The 25,329-nt window shown below is 45.3% G+C and overlaps 2 protein-coding genes across 2 annotated transcripts in view; one reads left to right on the top strand and one right to left on the bottom strand.

Annotated features, from left to right (window-relative positions):
- The window catches only part of AGBL2 (AGBL carboxypeptidase 2), a 2,805,139-nt gene extending 2,800,149 nt beyond the window's left edge, over nt 1-4,990 (bottom strand). The window contains exon 1 of the mRNA XM_069623090.1: nt 4,916-4,990. The gene's annotated coding sequence lies outside the window, so the exon portion shown is untranslated. The remainder of the gene's footprint in view (nt 1-4,915) is intronic.
- Nucleotides 4,991-5,113: 123 nt separating this feature from the next.
- MTCH2 (mitochondrial carrier 2) overlaps nt 5,114-25,329 on the top strand; it is a 411,299-nt gene continuing 391,083 nt past the window's right edge. The window contains exon 1 of the mRNA XM_069623091.1: nt 5,114-5,258. Within this exon, the coding sequence (XP_069479192.1) occupies nt 5,172-5,258 (87 nt within the window). The 5' untranslated portion in view covers nt 5,114-5,171. The remainder of the gene's footprint in view (nt 5,259-25,329) is intronic.

Genomic DNA, 25,329 nt, shown 5'->3' on the forward strand with positions numbered 1-25,329 from the left:
GACCACTGCAGGAAGATTAAGACCAGAGGAGTAAGCAGTAAACCCAATTGGTAGCAGTCTGTACCACCCAGATTTACCTGGTAGCTGTGGCTGAGCAGTCAGACTTCTCTCAAGAAGAGTTAGGCAGTATACAGAGGATACACAATAAGGCCAAAAACACAGTAGAACAAGCAAACACTGACCAGAGCTTCAAAAGTATATAATTATTTATTTAACACACACTTTAGAAAATACACTAGCACTATTAATCAAAAGCAAGTTCCAACACAATCAGAAAGGTATTTACACCTCCCTTAGCAATTACTAGACAAGTCTAAGTTAAAACACCACTTTGTCAAAACAGAGGTGAGCGCATAACTTAGATGGCACTCCAATAATTAGGTTAAAGGGAGAGAAAAAGGCAGGCCATAAAAATAAAAAACAGTTCCCAACACTTTTAAGAGACAAAATCAAGTTACTGAAGGCAGGGTATACTGTCGAGCCAAAGTTCATAGCCCAGGCCCACTTTCAATGGAGCAAAGCGAAATGTGCCCAAGATCACATGGTTTAACAATGCATTCAAGTCTTTGTAGAAATGTTCAAAAGAGGTTGGGGTGGTTCAAAAGACAAAGTTAGAATGTCTGGGAGCCAAACCAGTTGGAAAGCCAAGGATTTAAGGGTCACCTTGGGCAAACCGAAGAAAAGGGAGGCCAGGTAGAACACAGTACCTTAAAGAGTGAGCAAGCTCCAGCGGTGGCAGTTGTTCCTGGCAGTGGGTGCAGTTCGTGGTTTCGACCAGGGAAGAGAGGATCTCATCGAGGAGGAAATTTGGAGTCGTTGCACTGCCCAGGGAAGAAACCAGCTGCGGAGTTCGTCGGTAAAAAGGTGCGTTCCTGGTATTCGCGATCACAGTGGTGCAGCTTGGCTATCCGGCCGCCGGGGTGCTTGGCACGGGCGATTCGACCAAGCGACATCCTAGGAGGCGAAATGGCGAACTGGTTGATCCCACCAGCTCAGAGGAAGATGACTCTTTCAGCAGAAGATCTTCTCTTGTCGTCGGGAAAGTGGTGAGGTTGTTGCAGCAGGGCTCTGCCGGTGGTGTCGTCGTTGCAGATGGCTCAGCTTCTTCCCTCTTCGGATTCTTAGGTCCTGTGGCGACTTCTGAAGTTCCAGTCCCAAAAGCCCTGCCTTTAGGCAGAAAACCCCCCATTCAACAGCCTAGTTGTCACTCAAACATGCTAAGTGGTGAGCCGGGCGGCTCACCACTGGCCCAATCAGAACAGAGTGCGACTTGGGTTGCTAATGCAACGCAGTCCAGGGTGCTATTTCCCCCACCCACACATCCTGTGGAACCCAGACAGAGTGGCACCAGTTGGAGGGCTTCTGTGAAGAAGCCTGCCAAAAAGTGGAACAAAGGGCCCGACCTTGGTTGGAGTTACAGAGACGGACACGAAACGCCATTTTAGAAAAGAGTTCTGGCAAAAAGACCCAACCAGTGATTTAATATTAAATAAATAAACCGGCATTATCTTTAACATTGCACCAAAAAGTGGTGCGTTTAAAATCAGTGGGAAAATCCCATAGGAAATATTCCGGTGGAATATTTTGCATGGTAACCACTGCCATCAGCCAGAAACTCGACATGGGGGGACTGGACAGTGCCCCCTTGAAAACAGACCCAGGGGCAATCGAATTAACCCCTTCCAGTACTTCCACAATATGATGGTTTGTACAGGTTCTGTTCACAATTTTGGACTAGTAAAGTCAATGGTGACTTTACATGCCCTGGGAGACAGAAGCCAGTCCCAGAGTATGGAGTCTATGTTTGGGGGTCACTATGACACCCCTGTGTTACTGCACCGAGGATGCTGTGTAACATACACAAAAAACAGATGATATCCTATGGAGTAAAAAAAAAAAAAAAACATAGCCCATAAGCACACAAAAAGTCAAAGACATACCTCAAATCATGCCTAAGAGTGGGAGGAAAAGAGTCTCACTCTTAGCAGGAGAAAAAAACAAACCCCAAAAATTCAGCAAAGCTGCTGGGGGACTCACTAGGTTTGGGAAATTAGCCTGATAAGAGAATTCTCACCAACAGTGGGGGTGGAGAATTGCAGGGTGGAGGGTGTCTGCAAACAAACACTAACTTATCTTTGGAATTGCTGGGTATGTATGGCCCAGCATTTATTGCATTCTTGCCTTTCAAGGTAAAATGCAATAAACCGTTAACGCCAAAGCTAATGGCTTCGCTGATGCTTGTTACTGTTTATAGTTATTAGTATCAATTTTGCAAAATATCTTAATTTGCATTTCTTTTACATGTACTACTCAATATTTATTATATTTCATAATTCTTCCATGTTACAAATTAATCATCAATCATAATTGTATGTTTATCAATTTGTTGTAATGTTCTTCTAATCATTATAATCATCCGCCTAACTGAGGATCTAATGTCTTTCCGCAAACTACTGAAAACCTGGCTCTTCTCCTAAAACCAACCCGTACGAAACTAAACCAAACAGACTAACAGCATCTCAATGACACCAATCCAACAAACTACTTGATGCGAGAAATCGACAGCTAATAACCGCTAACATAAACTAAGAGGACAAACAGAATTGAACGAGTAAAGTAGATCAAAGCAGTGAAGTGGATAATAAGAATAAATCGTACGAAAACAGTAACGAGATTTAAACTAATAAAATCGATGTAATGCATGATGATTGAACGAAGTGAATGGCGTGGATGAAATAGTTCGAATGGATGAAGCGTGTGGAACAGATGAATGCGCTGAGTGGAAGAATGCGTTGAGCAGATGAGTGTGTAGATCGGATGAGTGTGTAGAGCGGACGAGCGTGTAGAGCAGATGAGTGCGTAAGTACAGAGAAGTGTGTAGAACGCAGGAGTGTGTATAACAGATGAATGTGCAGAACGGATGAGTGTAGAGCGGATGAGTGTGAAGAGCAGGTGAGGGTGTATAGCGGATGAGAGCGGAAGTGCGGAGAGTGTGTAAATCGCTGGAGCAGATGAATGTGCAGACCGGGCGAGTGTATAGAGCGGACGAGAGTATAGAGCGGATGAGGGCATAAAGCGGACGAGTGCCTAGAGCGGACGAGTGCCTGGAGAGGACGAGTTGCGTAGAGCGGAATGCATGTAGTGCGGATGAGTGCGTAGAACAGATGAGAACGTAGAGCCGCTGAATGCGTAGAGCAGACGGAACGGGTGAAGTATGTAGCTGGAACGGGTGTCGGAACGAGTGATATATGTGAATAGAATCGATCGCATATATGGATGAAACGTGTGCCGTATGTGGATGGTACGGGTGAAATATGTGGATGGAGTGCATAAAACAACTTAGAATACACGTAACGGAGTAAATAGAACAGATTTGAATGCATGAAACATATTCAAACGCGTGAAACTGATTGGAGTACGTGGGCCGGACTGGAGTGCGTGGGGCAGACTGGAGTGCGTGAGTGCGTCGAGCGGACTGAGGTGCATGGAATGGAGTGGACTGGAGTGCATGGAACGGATTGGAGCGCATAGAATTGCGTGACTTACATGGAATGGTTTGGAGTGCAGGGAACGTTTGAAAGAGCATATAACCCATCATATCACATCACCATGCTTACTCTCTTCTTTACACCACCACTCAACTAGAACACAGAGATACTATGACACCATTCGGTATAACTGTTCTCATACCAACATCTGCCGCATACTCCCCATGGTTACACACCCCCCAGCCAGGCGTTCTCCTCAGGCCTAACACAGCCACATTCAGTCTGGATAAATCCTGCCAGAACGAACACATACTCATGATCTCTCAACCACCACACCTACCACTAAGAAGCAGCTATTACACGAATACCGCACCAGCTGCACACATATCCGGTGCTCACACGCACCTTTGACCCTCTCTACTCTCTCTACTGATCTGAACTTCGGTTCCCAAGGGCGTTCAACCTACCAGCGCCTTCAGACCATACCAATGGTATATAAGGCGCTATATAAATGCAAAATAACATGACATAACATTAATGAAAATTATTTAACAGAAAAAAAAAAAGTTTAACTTGGAACGCCTGGGAGAGAAGGTGCACGGCAGATCTGTATAAAGTCACTGGTATGCAGGTTCAATACTAAGCCTATCGACCTTTGCTACTTAAAGGGCCACCCCCACACATTGGGTTCTGGGAAAGCCCTGTGACTCAAATTGAGCTTCAAACTTTTGAAGTGGTTTTTCTCTTCCTCGCTGGCTACCGATGTTTGTTAACTTAAGTCCTTGCAGCGGAAAATAAACCTTCTCTGAGATAATCTGCAGCCACTTACACTCTCCCTTTAAGTAGGCTTTTGTGAAAGAAGGAGGCACAAAGGTAATGCTGATATTAAGCATATACTCACAAAAGAAGCATCTATGTTCACAATTAGTGGCTCTGTCACTATTTGCTGTACAAAGGCATAACTCCCCAAAAGGTGCCATAATCACAGACATGTTTTACCCTTCCGTGTGAGGCAGCAAACATCATCGATTATTGAAGTGCAAGGTGGGGGCTCATGTTATGCAACTTTAAATGATAAAAATAGGGAAATCACCCATTGGAATGTGAATTAGAAAACATTTTTAAAACATTATAATGTTGGCACCACACAGCTGCCTCCTAACCGAAGTGCTTTGACTATGTTGCACTGAATTATTTGCATTCTGCATGCATATTGATTGTGTATTATGTTCTACTGGAATACAAAACTGCACCAACTAAAATTGGGTGTGCATCCCAAAAAACGATTTACCATTGTCAACTTCCATTTTGCATTTAAACTACAACAGATCAATGCACGTTTGCAGTTAACATATGCCGTCGGATATTTCCCTGCTACAAGTAAAAAGGCCCCCGTAACTCAGCTCAGCACACAACTTGTACCTCACCTCACCAGCTCCAGACAGCAGGACGCGGTATCCAGGTAACGACGGCTGTGCGCAATGGCGTAAATTCCAGTATCAAAAATAGCCACTGAAGACGTCATGACGCTATGCCGTAAAATAACACGCTTCTGCCCGTTCGTCACTTGATCTGTATAATGAAAGATGTCCGTGTTTTACGTAATGACGTCACTTGGGTGGGTCATGCACGCTTACTCTCCTTCAGACTCTGACCCCTGTCACGTGATTCTTAAGATTCAAGATGGCGGATACGTACAGTCAAGTGTTACTGGGCTCCGGCCTGACTGTGCTTTCCCACCCGCTCATGTACGTCAAGGTGCTCGTGCAGGTGAGGATTGTGCTGCCAGAGGAGTGATAAAGTACGACGGAGAAGTGATGTTAAGCGGAGGGTGAACACGGTCCCTTCCACCTATCCATTCATGTGTATTACTTACTGCTTATGTATGCACCTGTTTACAGGAACACGTTCAACATTCTTTTACGTAGTTATGCAGTAGTGTATGTTGAATGATCTTCCTTTAAAAAAAAAAAAAGAATACTTTTGGCATCATTTCGCACCCTCGATTATTGAGATTGCCACATCTGGCTGTATTGCATCTTAAATTGGAAACGATGTAGTTGATAGAAAAACAATTTATGCAACTTGTGCAATTGCTTCTCTGGGTGGTCTCGCTAACCAAATGACATGTATCAGCATAAGTGTCATGCTTTTCAAATTCCAGCTAAAACTACTTGAGTAAATCACATCCTTTTTTTCTAATTTTGTGTTAATGTGTTCGTATGGAAAAATAGATATATAGTGTACAATGAGTCCGAGTCTTTTGAGGTGCTTCCGGAACCGGGGATGGTTCTCAAGTTTTAGAGGGCAGGGAGGTTGTTGCAGAGGGAAGCCCAGCCGAAGCCCAAGATTTACCTGAGCTTGTTTCATTGAAAAACGACTGACCATGATGGAGTTGGAGGTAGAGGAGCAAAGAGCTCGAAAGGGGATTAATTTGCGGAGGGATAACTGAAGGGATTTTGGGCCCAGGCCCCAGAAAGCATTGTATTGAGGTTAAAAAGGTAAATGGAAAGTAGTTCACATCGATTAGAATACATGCCAACTATTGAAGCATGCTATAAATGTATAATGAATCATTAAATCAAGCAGGGAGCAATACACATCACAACATGTAATCAAACAAGACACATGAGGGAGTAGGACGGGGAATTGCAAAATGATGGTACAATTCATAGATAATTAGGCAGTAGTACTTCATTGTATAAACACATTCCATTTAACTTTTACATCTAATGAATATGCACCACCTTTTGGATTTAGAGGACATAATTCCACCAAGCAAAATATGACCATTCATCCAAACATTTCTAATGAGATGAAAACCAGTGACCATAAATAAGTTAAGTCTTGGGTGAAGAAATTTCAGCAATGTCATAATTCCCAAAGAATCCAGTAATTAAATGAAGTGGTGCACTAACATTATATATCACAACTCTTTTATGTTGCGTCAGTTAATTGTTTGCTTACACTCTACGGATGTTCTGGATGCTCCTCCACGATAGTGCAAAATAGAACTGGATCTAATTACCCCTTTTCAAATCTTATTGCAAAATAGAACTGGGTCTAATTTCCCCTTTTCAAATCTTAGAATTCTTACGTATGATTTCCTATCCTAGTTCTAAATTGTTTCCCACCCATCACTTTCTCAAAATTTCATGCAGAGAGCTTAATATTTCCTCAGCCTGGATGATTGCTCGGCATGACACCTGCTTATGGTTTAATGAAGCCATACCTATTAAATCGAGCTACATTCACAGATGGTATAAGGGTATCTCATGCATTTGTTCTGTAATGTATTATAATTCCATATTACTGTTTCATACGCTTGCCTACGTTTTTAAGTTAAACGACATGTATAAGGCAATTGTTAAAGCTATGCTTCACCAAATCTCTCACAAAGTGCCATTTCATTTCTCGTTTGATGGCTGAAGTCTCAAAAAAATCTGCTAATTTCTATTAATTGTTCATATCTAATGACAGACTTGCCAACCCTATGGATTTAGGCGGTAGGCTACTGCTTTTTCTACAGTCCTACCGAGTTGAGGTTCTCATCCTACCGATTTACAGTGGCCGGTTTATAGCTCCACCGGCTGCTGCGTTGGAACCTGGCCCAGGACAAACAGCTGCCGATGCCAGTGAAATGGGTATCAGTCTCTCTACGAGTGTCCTGTGGGCTGGTCTGGCAACTTAAGTAATTTTGTTTTGATTGATGGGTTGTGGCACTTGCACTCCTGTGACTGACCTGATGTGTCTCTCTCAAACCTGTGCACGGAGTGTAGAGGACGTTATCGGGGGCAGAGCACAATGCGATACAACAGTGTCTGAGTTTTTTGGGTCTTTTGTGCAAATCACTGCCCAGGCTGTGCTGCTTCACACAGGGTGGCAAAAGTCTTCTTCTGCCAAGGTAATTTACTTGTTCATAGCAATTACAATCTCATGCGATGAAACAGATTGGACCATTTGACATTTCTATACGTGGGTGTCTGAGTGCTGGCTGTTGATTCTCACTAAGGGGATTATATTTTATGCTGCAGTTCACAATGATCATGAATTCCACCAACTTGTAAACCTTAAAGTGGTTAGATAAATCATTGGCATCTTTTTAATGTTCCCAAAGGAGCATGCTGCGCAATATGTGTTAATGTCACAAAAAAGTGCAAAGATGACTGTCCTTGAATTCTAACATACATGTATGCAAGTTACACAAAGATCTCTGGGAATCTACATATATGTCTAGATAGCCCCATGGGATGCGCCATTTTGATTGGAAGAGGTAATGTGGCCAATTCATGGAAAAATGAGCGCCGAAAAAGCGGGACTAGAGAGCGCAAGCGCCGGTTTGCCAATTCATGGAACACAATGCACGTGGCTCACCGTAGACCTGCGATAAATCCGTGCAGGCCCAACAAGTCACTGAGACATCACCAAAGCCGTGCGCGAGACACCAAGCGAAGGGGCGCAAGGTCCTGCGCATTCAACTAAAAAGGGTCGGAACACGTGGAATGGGGAACAACAAGCATAAATGTGGGCGTTACGTGGAAATCGAGAAGGGCTCACCGGCACGCGTGAAAAGACATGCAAACCCAGAAACATGTCCGCCAAGCGTCACGACGCACCAATACAATGCATAAATAGACACGCAAAATCCAAATGAGCGCATACAGCTACGATGAACGTGCCATTTCTCGCAGCAGGGACACCGCAGGTGGAGGAGGATAGCCAGGGCCCACATTTTTTTTACCCAGACCAGCCTTTTTGGGATGCCTGATGACATGGCAGTTATAGGTTCCCACCTCATATCATTCTAGACCTGGTCAGGGAGTGGGAAGATGACCTCATATCACCCACCCTCTGCTCCCAAGCACTGAGCCCCTTGGAAAAGGTGCTCAATGTACTGCATTTGTTGGCCACTGTCTCGTTTCAGCGGGCAACTGCCATAGTCGGGGCGTTTCACAGGTCACGCTGCCTACATCAGGTGCTGGCAATCATGACTGCAGGCCCCTCAGTCCGCAGGCACATATACATGCCCAGAACACCCGCAGAAAGGCAGGCTGTGGTCCTTGACTTCTATGGGGTGGCGCACTTCCTAAAGTGCTTGGTGCCATCGATTGCACCCATGTGGCCCTACGTCCACCTAGTGCCACTGAGTACATCTATCGGAATCACAAGCACTGGCATTCCGTCAACGTACAAGTTGTATGTGATGCCAAGGGAATCATTTTTGTATATGCTAGCTATCCAGGGTCCACCCATGATAGTTTCATATTCAGAATGTCACCCCTACACCGGGCCCTGGAAGCTGGGAGGCATGGCAACACATGGCTTATTGGTAAGTACAAATGGCCCTGCAAATGTATGCATGTCTCACACAGACCAAACCACACCACTGTCAAGACATCTGACATCCACAGGGGACAGTGCCTACCCACTGAGCACCTACATGATGACGCCAATACGGAACCCTGCCACACCACCCCAGGTAAAATGCAACGCAGCCCATATTGCAACCACGGCCATAGTGGAGCGCACATTCGGAGTGCTCAAGTCACGCTTCCACTCGCTTGACCACTCTGGTGGCGAGCTACTATATGCAGCACCAGTAGTGTGCAGGATCATCGTGGCAGCACGTGTTCTGCACAATGTTGCAACACAGCGGGGCGTACCGGTGGACATAGTGATGCCTCTACATCACCAACCACATGCACTCCGGCTGCGCATGGGAGGGGAAAGGACACTTGGTGAGGCTGCCTGTACCCAGCTTGTGGCACAATTTTTCACCTAAAATCCAACCCCTGCGGAGTGCACACAAGCCTGGCACATACCAGGTGACAATCGATGATGAGAAAGGGACAATCATCTGTCGCAACCTTTCCACCCTGAGAAACTGTCCTTGGAAGTGCTACATTGTGGGCCTCCCTTACAACTGAAACAAAACAATCTTGTGTGCACAAAAGGCAAACATGGAAGATGCAGTATGCCACCACCCCCATGCAGAAATACACATCTAAATGACGAAATGTCACCTAAAGCCCCCTAAGCTCCATGACACGTAGTTGGCACGCCATGGCATGCAATGTCAACAGTGACACATAAATGCCCAATGCATAACATCACTGTCACAAATTGGTCAACGACTAACTGTCCTGCCACTCAAAGAACAAACTCACACACATCAAAACAATAAAGTATACAGGAACATCAATTGGCCAGTATGACATTCCAGAAACACAGGACACAACAGTGAATATGTCTGACGGTCACCAATCAGAATACCATAAGTGAATCAATGTGCCCTAACTAGCCCATGGCACCCTTCCATCAGTAGTGATGTCCTGCCAAATGCCAGTTGGATGGAAGCACATACAGCTGGAAGGGCAAACACTATGGAGATGGGCAAGCAAATACATGAAGATGGAACATGAACAAATGGCCTATCTGAACGTCAAAAAAAAAAAGGGATGCCAAACATGCACTGGAAAAACAATCATGAATCCCACTAGGGGTGTATACGCAGGTTGCACCTGAGACTGACCACAGATGAAACAGAACTTCAATGCCATTGTGTAAGTTACTTTCACACGCTGCAATCCTTGCAAGCCCATGGAAAGGGGAAGCAGGAGTCGCATATGTGTCTGGACCCTACAAGGAGGGTACAAACACAAGACAAGCCTGTACGGGCCCAGCCGGAACCTACAGTGGATGCCCTCAGATGCCACACAAAGCAACACACTGTTACATAAATGCACAATAGACAAAACATGTAAGGAAAATCAAAAATGCCCATGGTGCACCGGGGTAAGGGGGATGACCAACCCACATGTGTTGATGCTGAAGAAAAAAAAAACCTCCATGGGTCTCATGGTCCGCACTGTCATCATGGATTGGGAGACCTGCCGCTGCTGTCGGCACCCTCTGGTGTAGCAATAGAAGGTGTTACTGGTATGGGAGGCTGTCCACATGTAGCCCTGGCTTGGTCCTCCATGGCAGTGGACATGCTGGACTGTGAGCTGCGCATCTGCAACATGATGGCATGGATGTCTGCATGCAACACCTCATGGGATGCACAAAGTTCAGCTTGCAACACCTCACGGATTTCTCGCAGTTCCTCCGATATGGTGTGTGTCAACTGTTGCATGAGCACTTCTGAGCGTCTACTGCATGCTGCCTCTAGTGCAGTCAGTGACCTAGCGTCTGCCCTTAGGGCAGCTCTGTGGGCTCGACCCTCTGCACACATGGCTGCAAGCAAGGACCACATTTCTGCCCGTCTGCACCTGTTGCTGGCCTGCATCTGGAGCATGTGTGAGCGGCTTGTGGACCGCACTGCCTGCTGCCGGAGCTGCACCTGTTTTTCTGGGGGGAGATTGGAATTGGCCACCCTATCCATGCCCTGAGCCAACATCTCTTAAGCAGCACCCTGCTGTTGTGCAACAGAATACATGGACTGCTCCCACACATCACGGCCTGTTGGCATATGGCCACCACGTTGGCGTGCACCACGCCTGCTCTGCCCAAGGAAACCTAGCCCTTGATGTGCTGGCACAGTCTGTGGCTGCAGGACTGCATCCATCCCTTGAACAGCTTTCCCAGGAACAGGAGCCGATACTATGGAGCGTGGCCTTGAAGCCGTAACCACCATAGATCGACGTGCCAACAATGACTGGCCTTGTGAGGGTTCTTCCCCCACCACAGATGCTTGTGATAGGCCAGCACCCACAGTTGAATCATTCACCTGCGACAGTTCCAAAGATTTATTGTCCGACTCACCACCAGAGCCATAGGCTTCCTCAGAGGCAGAGTCAGAGCGAGCAATTCCCATGATGGACTGCAGCACCAGTGGGTTCTCATGGGCCAACACACCACATCCTCCCCTGCACCCAGTGGCTCATCACCTGCAGAAGGACAGCCAAATACATGAAGACACTGTTAGAAAGCCCAGCCCACACACACAGGTATCATAATGCAGCCCTGCCCACACACATAGGTATCATAATGCAGTCATGCAAACACATCAACCTGCCATGTCAGTGAGTACACAAACTCTGCCACGTACACAGTCTAATTGGTATGCAAGGGGATCATGAAATGAGACATGGATGCGCGTTAAGGGCACAACACCACATGTAGTGCATGGTGCCTAGCACCTGCTTCACACACAAGCACCAGGCGGGCATAGTTGAGTCACCAGCATCACTGATGCACACGCACAGATGACACTAGCATGGACATGCATGAACGATCAAACTGCATGACATGTAAGGTGATGGGCACTGCCCCTGATGCATGTTAAATGACATTAACTGCAAATGCCAATATTCATACACACAAGTGTTAACACTGTGCTATAATGCTAGGCTGGTGGAATAGAGTGAAGGCAGGCACACTGATTTCATGAGTTCAGGTCACATCGACAGAATCCAAGAGAATAACCATGTAGAAGGTAAGACCTGGGCATGGAACTGTACGGGGCCATTGCAGTACATGGGAACATGCTCAACTTAAAATTAAACAATATTGACAGCTGGCAGGTTGACCTCTCACAAACGTCAAGAGATGCGATGAGAGAATGAGTGTGCATTGGATGACAAGCACAGGCAATACGCCATGACCGGTTTCAGCAGGAAGAGGGCCAAGAGAGGCAGTCGAGAGAGTGACATGGAATGAGTGATCGGGAGTGGTGATGAGGATTGACCCGGTGGGCAGCTCATTGGCTGCATGCAGCCCATATGGCAACAGGCACATACCAGTCCGCCATGACATGGTCCACCCACGTGAGTCATGAAAATGTTGAAAAAACTGCAAAACAAGCATTACACTTATCCAAGCAACATAGACATGTCCCGGACACACATGCATCACCACTCACCGGACTAATCCTCGTAGATCAGCAGGTCTCCCATGCCTTGGATCTGCTCCACATCAATGAGATCACTGACAATCTCCTCATGTGGAATGAGTCCCCCGTCCTCTGGCTGGGACCCACCTCCAGTCACCAGAGTAGAGGAGTAGACGACACTCATCTTATCCTTGGCTCTGCGTCTGAGGTCATTTCAACGCTTGATCACCTCCTGCGGTGTGTGCCTCTCATGGCCCACGGCGCTTATACAATCCGTGATGGCCTGCAAGTGGGCCATGCGCTGAGCAGCGTATGTGTGCACCCTGACTGCATAAGCATGTCTGTCCCAACACGTAGTCCACAAGGATGTCCAGCTCCTCATCACAGAAGCTCCTCTTCCTCGACGTGTGGGTCTCCTGTGCGTGCCTTGGGTTGGAGCCTGTCCCGCTGCTGCACGCTTTCACCTCTTGGAAGGACGTGTATACCCAGAGTGGCTTGTGCCACTCTGGTTAGTAGGAGCTGGAGCACTGGTGGACTGGGACATGGTATCTAGGGGTAGCAGACGGAAAATAAGTGTTGCGAACACTATCATGCAGATCTCATTATGTATAAACTTGTGTGTCAAGGGCCTACCTGTGGCAATATTCCTCTGCCGAAGTGTTCCCTAACGACTACAGTCTCAGCTTGCTTCTTGACACGCATTGCAAGCAAGTACTTCTGCTCCCTTGATTTTGGTTAATTGTCCAGATATTTATTTCCCTGTAACTGCAGGTCACTCTCCTGTGCCAGTAGCACTACTTCGTAATAGGCTCCAACTTGCAAGTATTTCTTCCCCTTGTGGTGTTTGTCAAGCGTTGATATTATCATCTAGCCACGAGTCGCCTGTCTTGTGACAACAGAAATCTGTCATTTTGATTTCAAACGGAAATAAACTACACCACGGATCAGTCTCTTCCAACTGCAAAGGCGCTAGATGCTGGTGACTCAGGAAGAAAGTAAGCACATTCATTCTTCTGTGTGTCTCAGCCTAAAAGGAAGGGCTCTGCTCCCCTCCCCTGCCACCCTCCATCCGCCATCCCCCATGCAAGGATACTGGTATCTAGTGAAAAGCTAAGAAGTGTCCACGCTGCAAAACAATTCAATATGTCGAATGTTATTATATTCACTTAAAGAAGTTGATTTCGTGCTGAAAAAGTCACAGAAAATATCTCAAACCTAGGTTCATATTTTATATATGTGCAGATAAAGAAAAACATTTTTAGACATGCATATCAACCACAAAAAGCATTCTTGCAAACATTAAATTGTAAGACAGTGACTAATTTAAAAAAATCATAAGAAAAATATATCTAATATGATACAATAACACAAATGACAACAAATCACCAAAGATTGCACCAATAACACAATTGTATAATTCCTACATAGATTGTTTGCAATTCTAGTTGTGAAATCCTACAAGGTATAGTTAATAATACCCTGAAGGTCAAGGCACAATTAAACTATAATCATGCCTGAAGTCTGCCTACGTGAACGTAAAAAACAAATGTTCAAAAATGCCCCTTCTTATCTTATGGGCATTTATGCACGTTTCGGCATGCCAGTAGTGTTGGCATCCAAACACGCCTTCCTCAGTGCAGGAAACCGAGACCCTGGGGCAGAAAGAAGAATTTTTTGGAATTGTAACCTGGAGAGAGTTTGAGATACTTGCCAGTTTATTGACTGGTATCTAGTAGCAGGTGCCGGTCGGGAACAAGTGCAATTCTCAGATGTATGGCGTATATGAGAGATTTGTGGCCAAACCTTCTTAAGCATTGTTGAAAAGAGGTTACTTTCCCAAAGGTTGGATACCTGCATTGCAGAGTTTAAACTTGGATAAGCTGGGAACACTTATTTGCTTCCTCCAAGTAGGATATAACACAACAGAGGGATTCTTAGTGCTCCTCCAAGACCAACAAGAGAGTTGGTTAATGTGATTTAGTAACACAGTTCAGTCTTCATCATATAGCTAAGTTCTTCAGTTGCCTCTGGCTCCACAAAGTTGCATCTTATCCTGGTTCTTGAATCTAAGCTCGGCAGTGCACTACACCAGAGTGGACTTGCCCCTTCTGATCCAGAAAACTTCTTCATTATGACCTGGCTGAATCTGTTCTGGTTGGAAAAGGAGAATGCTGCATCCCTCCAGTTGTATACGTTTGGCCCTAAACGCTTTGTGTAGTAGTCTTTCACAGGCATCTAGGTACTCATAAGTATCAACACTGCTCTGCTACACTTCTCGTTAAACATTAGATCTCTATGGTGGGTGGTGCTGTGTGTAACTTGGCTCAATGGCTAATTCTGCGTTCACGTTTCCGGTGGAAGGATAGTTTTTTTAAACCCACCACACATTTTTAGTGTTTGCTGCAAACTGTCACAATATGGGTCAATTCTGACTATAATTCTCCTGGGGGGTGGGGCACAACACCCTTTCCTCTCGACCTTACCTCACAGACCACACTAATCACACCAATGGGATACAGTTGGGTAAAAAGGCAGCAAATGCCTCATGGCCCTCTCCTTGGCTGCAAAGAGAAAAAGCAACAACTGATTTGTAAAGTGGAACCAATAGCTTACCCAGTTCCTTCCCTCTCACTTCTCTCCTTCGCATATCTGGGGTAAGCGTGTTGGGGACCAGGTGGGTATCGGAGTGTTTCCTCTGCCCAGATGTATGAGTCCATAGGCCAGGAAAAACCCTTCCCCCAAATCCAGCGCAGAGGAAAATAAAAAGTCAAAGGGACCTGACCCAGCTGGCACAAGGAGGTAGATCACAATAGTAGTATTGTCTAGCTCAAACGTCTGCATTCTAAGGTCTTCTGAACAGTTCTGGGTAATGTAATGGGCTTGAACTGGAGGCTTCCAGCCATTTAAGATGAGCAGCAGTACCCTTGAGATAGAAGGGGGGATGCAGATTTTACTCATACATCGATGACACAAATAGTTTGGCAAAAGGTTGTCTGTTTTAATGCTAGTATCTAAAACAGGGAGTACAACGAACATCAGCAATCACTCGATAGTCTGACTCTAACTACTTAATAAAAAAGTTGGTTTCTTATACCCATAATTGGTCATAGCTGACATGTTGACCTCAATAACTAATATAGGTTCTATATCTGTATGGAGTAACGGAGAGAGGTAATAGGATAATTAACATCAGGTGGGGCAACTAAGCCCTCCCTTAAAAATGGCCACTATGAACGTCACTAAATGTACGATGTCCCATTGGCTACTCAAACTATAGGACCCCCAACTACGTGGTCCCCTACAATTAGTTGGCTACTAAACCCCGTCAGTAATTTTCCACCTACGTGAGCAGCACGCAGACTGAACAACCGGGTGTCGGTGAGCTTGTCTTGATACCAGCTTCCCACCAATTAAAAATGTGATCCATCATCACCTCAATGGTCCAGTGTCAATTAGTACTTTGAAGTTGGCCTTGCGTCTATACTGTTCTCTGAGAATTTTTAAGGAGTATAGGCACTAACCGGCTTCCGTGCGTAGGTGTGATCTTCTCATCCGTCCAACTTTCTTCCATCATGTGACTGGACACCATGAAATGTAGCTTTTGTGTGTATTTTATTTTATTTTCGAGAGTCTTCTGATGTCTTTTGTTTTTTTCTTGACCTCTCTGAACAGGAGCTTCTGTTATTTCACGTTAATTGTATCTAATGTCTGCCAACTCCAGTTTGATAAAACCTTGGCTTTCTGGCTCAGTCAACTCCTTAGCTGAACTGGATTCTGTTTAATTCAATTGCTTTCCTCAACTGCGACACTAAAATGAGGCCGCCTTCGTTGTTCAGTACTGCTTTATACGTAGTGTAAACATCCATCCTTTACTTGTCCAAATGTAAATATAGAGGTCTATATGTGTCTATTGTTGGCGCTTGCAGCGATCCAACTATTTTAAAAGCGGGTTGCTAGCTTCATGATTACTTTGCTACTTGCGTTACATTGCATCTGTACACGTTTAAACTACCTGAGTTTCTTCATCAGGTTTGCGGCATAAGTTTCTTCATCTTGATCCCAAGATGTCACTGTTCCTTGGTATTTCTTCGTTCTTTATAGATCTGCCTCTCTGGTCTGGTTATCTTTCTATATGGGTATCGATTCAACTTTGTATGATGTCACCATTCATCCTGGTCATTCAGTTTCTTTGTTTCATCAGGAATCTCATTCAAATGGTCATCATATTGTTTTGTATGCAGGTTTGGTTCCCTCAATGGGTATTTACCTCCCATATTCTCTTAGGTATAGGTATTCTTATGGGTACTGCACAGAGCCTGCACTCTTCTCTTTGCTGTTCAGTATACGTCAAATATTTTGGTTCATATGCTTCAGGTAATGTAGGCGGGCTAGGTGGAGTGGGGGTACTTGGCTCCTCCTCTACAGGCTCATTTCACACTCCAGAACGTTGTGAGGAAACAATGTAGTGATGTGAAGACCAGTCGCCAGAAGATGCTCGAAGTTCTAAAAAACCCAATACAGTGGAGTTGATCCAAATCACAACACCAGGGAGAGCCGTCTCAAAAGTGGAGGCATAACTGGGGAAAACACGGAGAGGAGATATGTCTGTGAGCATGGCCAACTCAAGGTGGCAACTCGCCCACCAAGGCTGTCGGGGATACTCCAAAAACATGCTGAAAAACAAGGTAGAGGTTTGTATCGATGACAAGTCATGAATCAAACCAAAAACGCTGCTCAGGTACACTGTCCATTGAGAAGCCTAAGTGTCCCTGGAGACCATGGTTTTCTTTTGCAACTCCAGTGCATTGCCAGAAATGGTCATTTGGCCGGCGCAGTATCATGGATGCTGCGTCGAGGTGCCCTTCATGCTTGATGTCCTGGGAAATGAAATCCCATTCAGCTGCATCAATCTGATGCTCCATAGCAGCAGTGTTAGCCTGGTGTTGTCTCCCATGACAAGGAATCGTGACATAAACGTTTTTAAACAAGTACTTGGGAATTTAGGGCTTGATGCATTACTGCTGTGCATCACAAAACAATACTGAAAAACTGAATTGTGCAGTCCCATCTATCTTTACTTGTAAATGGTTTGTCTTGGCGTTTTGAGAGGAGAGGCCTGTGAGGAATTGTTATGAAGCGCTTGTTGAGCATAGATGAGTCTGCTCCTAGATAAATACCCAGAGGTTATTGAGGATATGGCTATTGATCAAAAAGCTAATGAGGCAGAGTGACGTTGCCCACTGCGACAAAGAACCAAAAGAACATATCGGACAAAGTCATTTTCAACACCTTTATCGATAAACGCAACAGGGTAGGTGTGGTGCGTGTTTTCATACAGGTACCAAGATGAATCACTCATTGAGTGTTTGGGTCTGAACATTCAGAGGTTTTTTCCACCCATTATTCTTCCCTGTACTTTGGAACTGTTTTTCTTGAAGAACATAGATTCTGGAAAAGTGTCTCGGAATAAGTTAACTAAATGGGATAAAAGGTCATACTTAAGGGAGTACTAAGATTCCCCATCTAATTTATTCTCTGGAATATATCAACCATCTCGCCTTTTGATAATCTTGTTCTTAAGGCTATAGTGCTATGCTTGCTCTTGACAACCTAGGAACAAAGCTACATGTGTTTCTTGTGACCCTCCCACTGTACTGGCTTAGGGTACAGATCTGCCTCTGATGTCATCACATTTCTATTTTCCAGGCTCTGAAATTCTCACTCACCAACTGTAGTTCTGGAACCTTTTGGTGTCTGGGTCTAGCCCTCAGCACACTTTCCTTCTTGTTCCTCACCAGTGTCTGATATCTAACCCTGAGCAGTCAGTATCTGCCTTGTTGCTCTTGTTTCCAAGGCTGTATCCTGTATTGCTACTTCCTGTACCAAATTGTGGGCTTATAGCTCTAGCCGGATCTGGTTAATTGATTGATTATTTTTATAGCGCTTAGTGTGTTTCAAAGCGCTTCAAGGAGGGAGGGGAACATGGAGAATACAGTTACGTTTTTACAAGTCCTTGAAACTTTCAGCATGTGAAAAATAACTATCTTAATCAGTTGGCGACTTTTCAGATAGTGCAAGTGCATGGAACAATAAAAGAAGCTGGTGGGGAGGGGAGAGAAATGAGACACACAAGCAGTTACCTTACTATGCCGCCAGACGACAATTGATGTAGTGCTGGAATATTAACAAGAGGGGGGTGGTGGGGGTATATGGAGTGAGGGAGAAGGAGAGGAACAGAACAAGCGACTAAGCGTACTAGGTCTGATGATGATTCGGAATAGTGCTGGAGAGGGACGTGGGAGGAGAAGACCAGGGGGGTAAAACAAACAAGCTGCTATCACAGAAAGTCAAGAGACAGTGATAGAGTTAAGTGCTAATGAACAGAGAAGGGGAGGGGAGGAGAGGCAGGAGGATGAGAAAGACAGGCGGCTACAATTACTATGCCTGACGGTTGTTGAGATCGTCCCGGAATTTAACAAGAGGAGGGCAGGAGACGGGGCAAGGTGGAGGAGAAGCAGGACAAAACAAGCAACCAACGTACTAGGCCAGATGACCTTGTAGTGCTGAGGGGAGGGGTAGGAGAAGAGCAAAAAGGGGAGGACACAGACCGGCAACTATCGTACAGGTTAGGAAGCAAATATGAATAGCAAAGTGCTGGAGAAGGAGAGGGGAAGAAAGGGGGGTAACAAAACACCAAAGGGAGACCTGTGAGGGGGCACAACACAGCCACCGTAAGGGGGAAAGGGGTGAGGGGCACACACACAGCCATTACAGGGGCAATGGGGGTGAGGGGCGCACACACAGCCATCATGGGGGGCAAGAGGGGTGAGGGGCGCACACACACAGCCATCAAGGGGGGTGAGGGGAACACAATCATCACAGGGGGGCAAGGCGGATGAGGGGAACACACACAGCCATCACGAGGGGCAAGGGAAGTGGGGGACACACCCACAATCATCTCGGGGGTGAGGGGCACACACACAATCATGAAGTGGGGAGAGGGGCACACACAATCATGAAGGGGGGTGAAGGGGATGAGGGGCACACACACAATCATCACAGGGGATGAGGGGAACACACCGCCATCACGGGGGCTGAGGGGCACACACACAATCATCACGGGCGGTGAGGGGCACACACAATCATCAGGGGGAGTGAGGGGCGCACACAGGATCATACCGGGTGGTGAGGGGCCCACACACAGCCATCACAGGGTGCAAGGGGGGTGAGGGGCACACACAGCCATCACGGGGGGGCGCACACAGCCATCACGGGGGGGAGGGGGTGATGGGCACACACAGCCATCACGGGGGCCAAGGGGTGTGAGGGGAACACAAAAAATCACAGGGGACAAGGGGGATGAGGGGAACACCCACAGCCATCACTAGGAGCAAGGGACGTGGGGGGCACACACACAATCATCACAGGGGGAAAGGGAGGTGAGGGGTACACACAGCCATCACAAGGGGGGTAAGGCGGGTGAGGGGCACACACACAATCATCACGGGGGTAGGGGTCATCAAATGTGACTGTCACACCTCAGAAACCATGAATCTACTGTTCTCCAAGTATTGAGTCATCACTAAAAGGGACACGTAAACAACTTTACTCCAAAATATTACCCAAAGTAATAACAACCAAACAATAAAGCTGATTCCCCAAGGGTGAGGCCAGATTCTGCAATGCTGGTCCACCCTTCCATACCTTGAACTACAGATAGTGGGTGTCCTTAATGTCTTTGGTTCAAGGCACAGGTATAGGTAGGTAGAGTTGTTGAATCGGTGCCAAGTATGGAGTAGAAGTACCGCAATTAGCCAGGGGTGCACAGTTCATGGCTGGTGCTGTATAGTGTGGTAGATCTGTATGGAGTGTGGCTGGGCATGTATAGGGAATGGCTGACAGTTTAGCAGTATGCAGAGTGTCAGTCATGGTGTCGAATGGCAGTGGGGAGTGGACGAGGGCTTACTTAGTATGACTGAGGTATTCACAGTATGACAGAGTTTAACTATGGGGAGACCGTGTGGGTAAATGTGTGCCTATTGACTTTGGTTCGCTTTGTGTAGGTGAAAACATGGGGTAGTGTCCTAGCACATATTTCAGTTCCATGCTATTAACGTATGCTTAATGTTGATGTAGGCTATTTAGAACACGGGGCTATTTAGCCTGGTGGTCGACCAGCAAAAGAGTCTTAACTTCCAACTATCAGGTGGATATATATACGCTAATTTCCACTATAAAGATGCAACAATCACATTGACTTGTGAATTCATAGCAGTAAACCTTTATTTTTGATCTATGTCTAGTCTATAATTGCAATTACATTCGGGTCTAATTTTCAAATTCTATGAACCTCCTAGTAGTATTTATTAACCTACATTTTTCCTGTGTAATTATTTACACAATTACTTTGAAAGCCACTCATTTTCCATAATCAAGCCATTTATAGTGATTTTGCAGATCATACTGTAAAGCTAATTTTCTAAACACTGCTGCTTTGAATCAATGCGCATTAATATTAAGTGTGGACTCACCTAGTGCCAGCAACAGTGGCAGCAAATAGTTAAATTTGTTTTTTTCTTTACATGTTCACAGGATAAATAATGTCTAAATATAATATTGATTTGGCATATTCACTGTTCTTATATTTCAGTATTTAGTATTCAATAGAATTAGCCCCTCCTTTAAATTCATTCTGTAAGTGCAGTGGAGAACTGGTGCAAATTTGGTCACTGCACCAATGCTTGTATCAGAGAAAGTCAGTTTGTTGCAATGCCATGCAAACTGAAACTCATGGCTTCCATACAAAGGTAGTCCATACGTAAACCTCTGACAACCCTAGTATACTCCATGTGTGCTTAGTCCCTGTATGCTTTGATTGTGGACAATATCTATCTTGCCATGACTCCACCTGTTATGACATGGCTTACAGTAACAATTCCAGTGATCTGCCACTTTGACAAACAGCACAGTGTATTCCAATCTAGTAAAATCCCAGTTTACTTTGACACAGTTGTGAGGTTTTCAGTTTGTGCACAATTCCAAAATGCCAGAATGTTGCAAGTTTTCAACTCCGATATAGTTTGTGGAAACTGCTACAATGCTGGGGTTGCCGGTCCCTTTACCTTTCCAGTTTTATAATCCAACTACATAGCAAATTATGCAAAATCGCACTGTAGTAAAACCTCCTTTCATTTGTCCTAGTGTGCTCTAAATTTGACTAAGAATGTCATACTTCCAGTGAGTCGATACCAGCTGGCACAGCATATGGAAAATGTGAACATTCCATTATATTCCCATTTTGCACAATTCCAGTATCTGTGGTGCTGGGAAAAATTCAGTATACTGCCAGCACGATAGTTCCAGTAAACTCCCAATTTGTCACACCCACTATACACACAGTTAATACATTTAAATTACAATTGTTTTTTCCACAGTTGACTTACCCAGAATACTCCCAGTTTGTTAATCAAGTATATTTTCAGTCTGGTGTACTCCAGTTTAACAATTACATTTTCAGTTTGATGATCCTAGTACACTACTCTGAAAATCTCTGAATTGGGTCCACATACCATGTAGAGCAAACTGTAATTGGAGAAACACTGCTTATACAGCTCAAATTGAAAAGCCTCAACACGTGACTCTGCCCCATCTAACATATCCGAAAACAGTCTGATGAGGCTTAGTGCCTATCACATTGGCTTTAAGGTGACAACTGCTTTGCTAACGGTGAATTAAGCTAAATATCATTAGAAAAGCCTTTCTAAGTGTTTTAGGAGCTTGGAAATGAGGTATTATATCCTACTCAGTCAGTTGATCTAAAGCACCAGGACACAAAACCTCAAATCTGCGCAGCAGCTTCGTGTTAAGGGGTATAGTGTAAAGGCAAGACTGTCTATTCATTTGTCTGATGCCCAACCTTTATCAGCTAGCCGTTATCTGAGAGCTGGTCTGTAGTTGTGTTCGTTGTCTGATGTCAGACCTTTCTTCAGGAGAGATAGTATCTTTGCCGCAAAGCCCAGTGGCCATCCACTGTATAATAGTGTCAATATCTGTAATGGTGTGCTGATGTCCAGACTTTGTCCAAGCAGTCGTCTGGGAGAGATGTTTTGCTGTCTGTACTCAGCCTAGTGCAGAGTCTGAGATCCTTGGGTTAGAAGGTGGCCAGCAGCTGTCGTCGGAGCAAACTGTCCAACATTGGTTTGGGAGATAATGTCTGTGCCTGTGTTCTGAAGCCCTTTGTCCAGAAGAGGTTTAGTTTTTGTACTAATGTATCATACTTGGACGTTATGTTGCAAGATTGCAATGCAACTCATTAAATTAATTCTCTTGCTCCCTCTATGTAACCATCTGCATTTGACAGTTTTGCAGACCCTTAAAACTCTTGTGCTCCGGTCTGTTTTGGGTAGCTGGTGTTCGTTTTGTGTCTGCGTCATATATCCACAGTATATCGGTGCCTGGAAACATTTTGAGGCTGTGTAATCTTTGTTGCCCAGCTCTTTATCTCGGACCGGTTTGGAAAGGTATCTGGGCATGTGCTCTTTGCCCCGGGGCAAAGCTGCTGTTTGTTATAAAAGAAATGCGCTATGTTTGGTTTTGCTTGTGTCAAACACTCTGCAAATTGCTTGTCACACTCGCAGGCCATTCGACCACAGAGTGCTCTGGATGTGCAGTATGTCTGTGATCCTATGCACATGAAGGCATAATTCTTCCACTTAACTTTGCTGCGACACTTGAGAAAGACCCTGGAATGGTGGTAGCAGCAGTCATGGAGGAAACAACATTGATCCACTGAATCCACAACTGTACCTGAGCCTCCTGCCCCACAGTAACACCCATATAGGTTAATTCCTAGCAGGGGAATCCCCAACTGATTTCGGTAACACCAGAGGGTTGCTGCCATATCTAACAGGCTACGTCTCGGTCGAGCAAGACTGTCACAGTGATGGATAAGCGGGGAGAATAGGATCAGTGCAGCAAGAACTAACCACATGTGAAATAGATGCATGAGTCAAACAGATGAGGCAATATGGCCACCATCCTCTACTCACTGTGGTCATTCCGGTGCTGTGGTCCATTCTGTGCTCTCATTGCTCTGATTTTTGTGTACACTGTTGGCACTGATGCCCTCTTGGCAGTTCTTTCTAAGGCCGTTCAATCCATTTTATTGCTGTGAGTTAGTTTCCATGGCTTGAAGACCTTCTTGCCTTTTCTCACTGCTTTGACAACCTCTTTCCTTCTTGCTAATTGAGTCCCTTTTGCACTTACTTGCCGCGATTCCTTGTTTCTTTGGCGCTGTCGTTCCTCTCGCTAGGAGCGTAGTCTGCAGCTTGCATCTTTTGGAATGTATCCCTTTTCTTCCACTCCTGTTTGAGAAGCTTCTGGATGCTACGTTACTCTGTGTACTTTAGTCGCTCGGTTCGAACTTTATTCTGGGAGTTATGTGCACATACAAGCATTCTGTAATTTGGTTATGCTCGTTTCCTTTTTTTGGTCTCTGTACGGATTCTGCTTTTCTGACTTGAGTAACTGAACTGTGGACCGCTGGCACTGTGTTATTTGGATGTTGGTATAATCCATCTGTCATCTCTTCTGAATCTTTTCCTCCTGTCATGAGTATCTCGAGCCCCACTTATCCCTCCGTTGAAGTAATTGCTGTGAAACCAACACTATTGGTCTTTTCCCGTCACATCTCCGTTTATTGGTGGGGTTAGTAGACATCAAGGTTTTCTTGAACTTCATTGATAGAATAGGGTAGATGCAGAGAGCCAGCCACAAAAATCTTCTCCACAGTGGTCATCATGTTCACTGTCTCACCATAGCCACCTACAGTAGTGCTGAAAGGAATCAAGGTCTTCTGCTGGTCATTCAAGTTTCATGCAGTTTACCTGTGACGTGCCTAAGATTTGAGCCGTGCACATGCCGCATACTTAAGGTGAGCTGCTGGTCGATGTCTCAGTAGCTTTTTTCCTGTGCTGCTGTTAATTTAGTGTGCGTCTCTAGTTGAGCCTTCCAGCCACTGACTGTCAAATGCACCTCCCGAAGATAGCATCTAGAGTTAACTGGACTAAGTGCCAGGGTGTGAGCCTCCTGCTCGAATCCAGGGCTGAACAGCTGTAATGAAAAAAACCACTTTAGTGGTGAAAGGATCACATCCTGCAATTACTGCCCTCGGAATAGCATGGATGGAGCGTAGATATGAGGCGAGGCTGCCAGAGCTCATGGCCACGTTTATACTGTGTGGTGGAGCAGAGCCAATTTCTTTAGTGTATCGGACAATGAGGTGAAGCGTGCGAGTGTTACTGTCAGTGGTATCGTGGGGATTTTACTGTGTGGTGGTATTCCTTTCTTCCAAAAATAATTAGGCAATCGCACCCAATAGGGATTGAAGTCTGTTACACTGGAGTCCAGTGATCTAGTTCGATTCAGAGCAGCTGGTAAGAAAGAGGCTTTGTTGGAAACTGTGCAGGTCTCCAGCGTTTAGGAGTTGCCTCAAGTGTCCAGCGGAAGTGTTGAGTAATCGTGTACAAAGAGTATAATTCAATTAAGTTTAAGCATTAAAGTTTGTAAATTCGAAAAAATAGACGTTTACTTTGAAGTGCCTGGTAAAGATCTATGGTGGGTGGGGGGCACACTGTCCACAGTGCTCTCTTGACAAAACTAGAACCATTTCTGTTTGTGTAAAAATAAATAAAAAAATTCCTGAAGTCGTTTTTTACTTGCGATAATCCACTGGTAAAAATGTAAATTTACGAGCTACTAGTCGAGCATGAAAAGCTGTTTGGTCCCGTTTCTAAACACTGCACACCTTTGACTCGCCAATGATTAGTGGTGTGTACACATTTTGAGGCTTGAGATCTACAGATTTAAGTGTTCTGCACCAGGTTTGCTACATTGCCACAACACTTAGTATGAGATTCCATCATGAGGGTCCTCCTCTGGTTGTCTTGTGTGATGTTACTTGACGAGTATGCAGATTAGTGGGCATGGCCTGTATTGTATTGTTGCAAA

This window comes from Ambystoma mexicanum, chromosome 11 (genome assembly GCF_040938575.1).
Source record: "Ambystoma mexicanum isolate Mex_15411 chromosome 11, UKY_AmexF1_1, whole genome shotgun sequence".
Lineage (NCBI taxonomy): Eukaryota > Metazoa > Chordata > Amphibia > Caudata > Ambystomatidae > Ambystoma > Ambystoma mexicanum.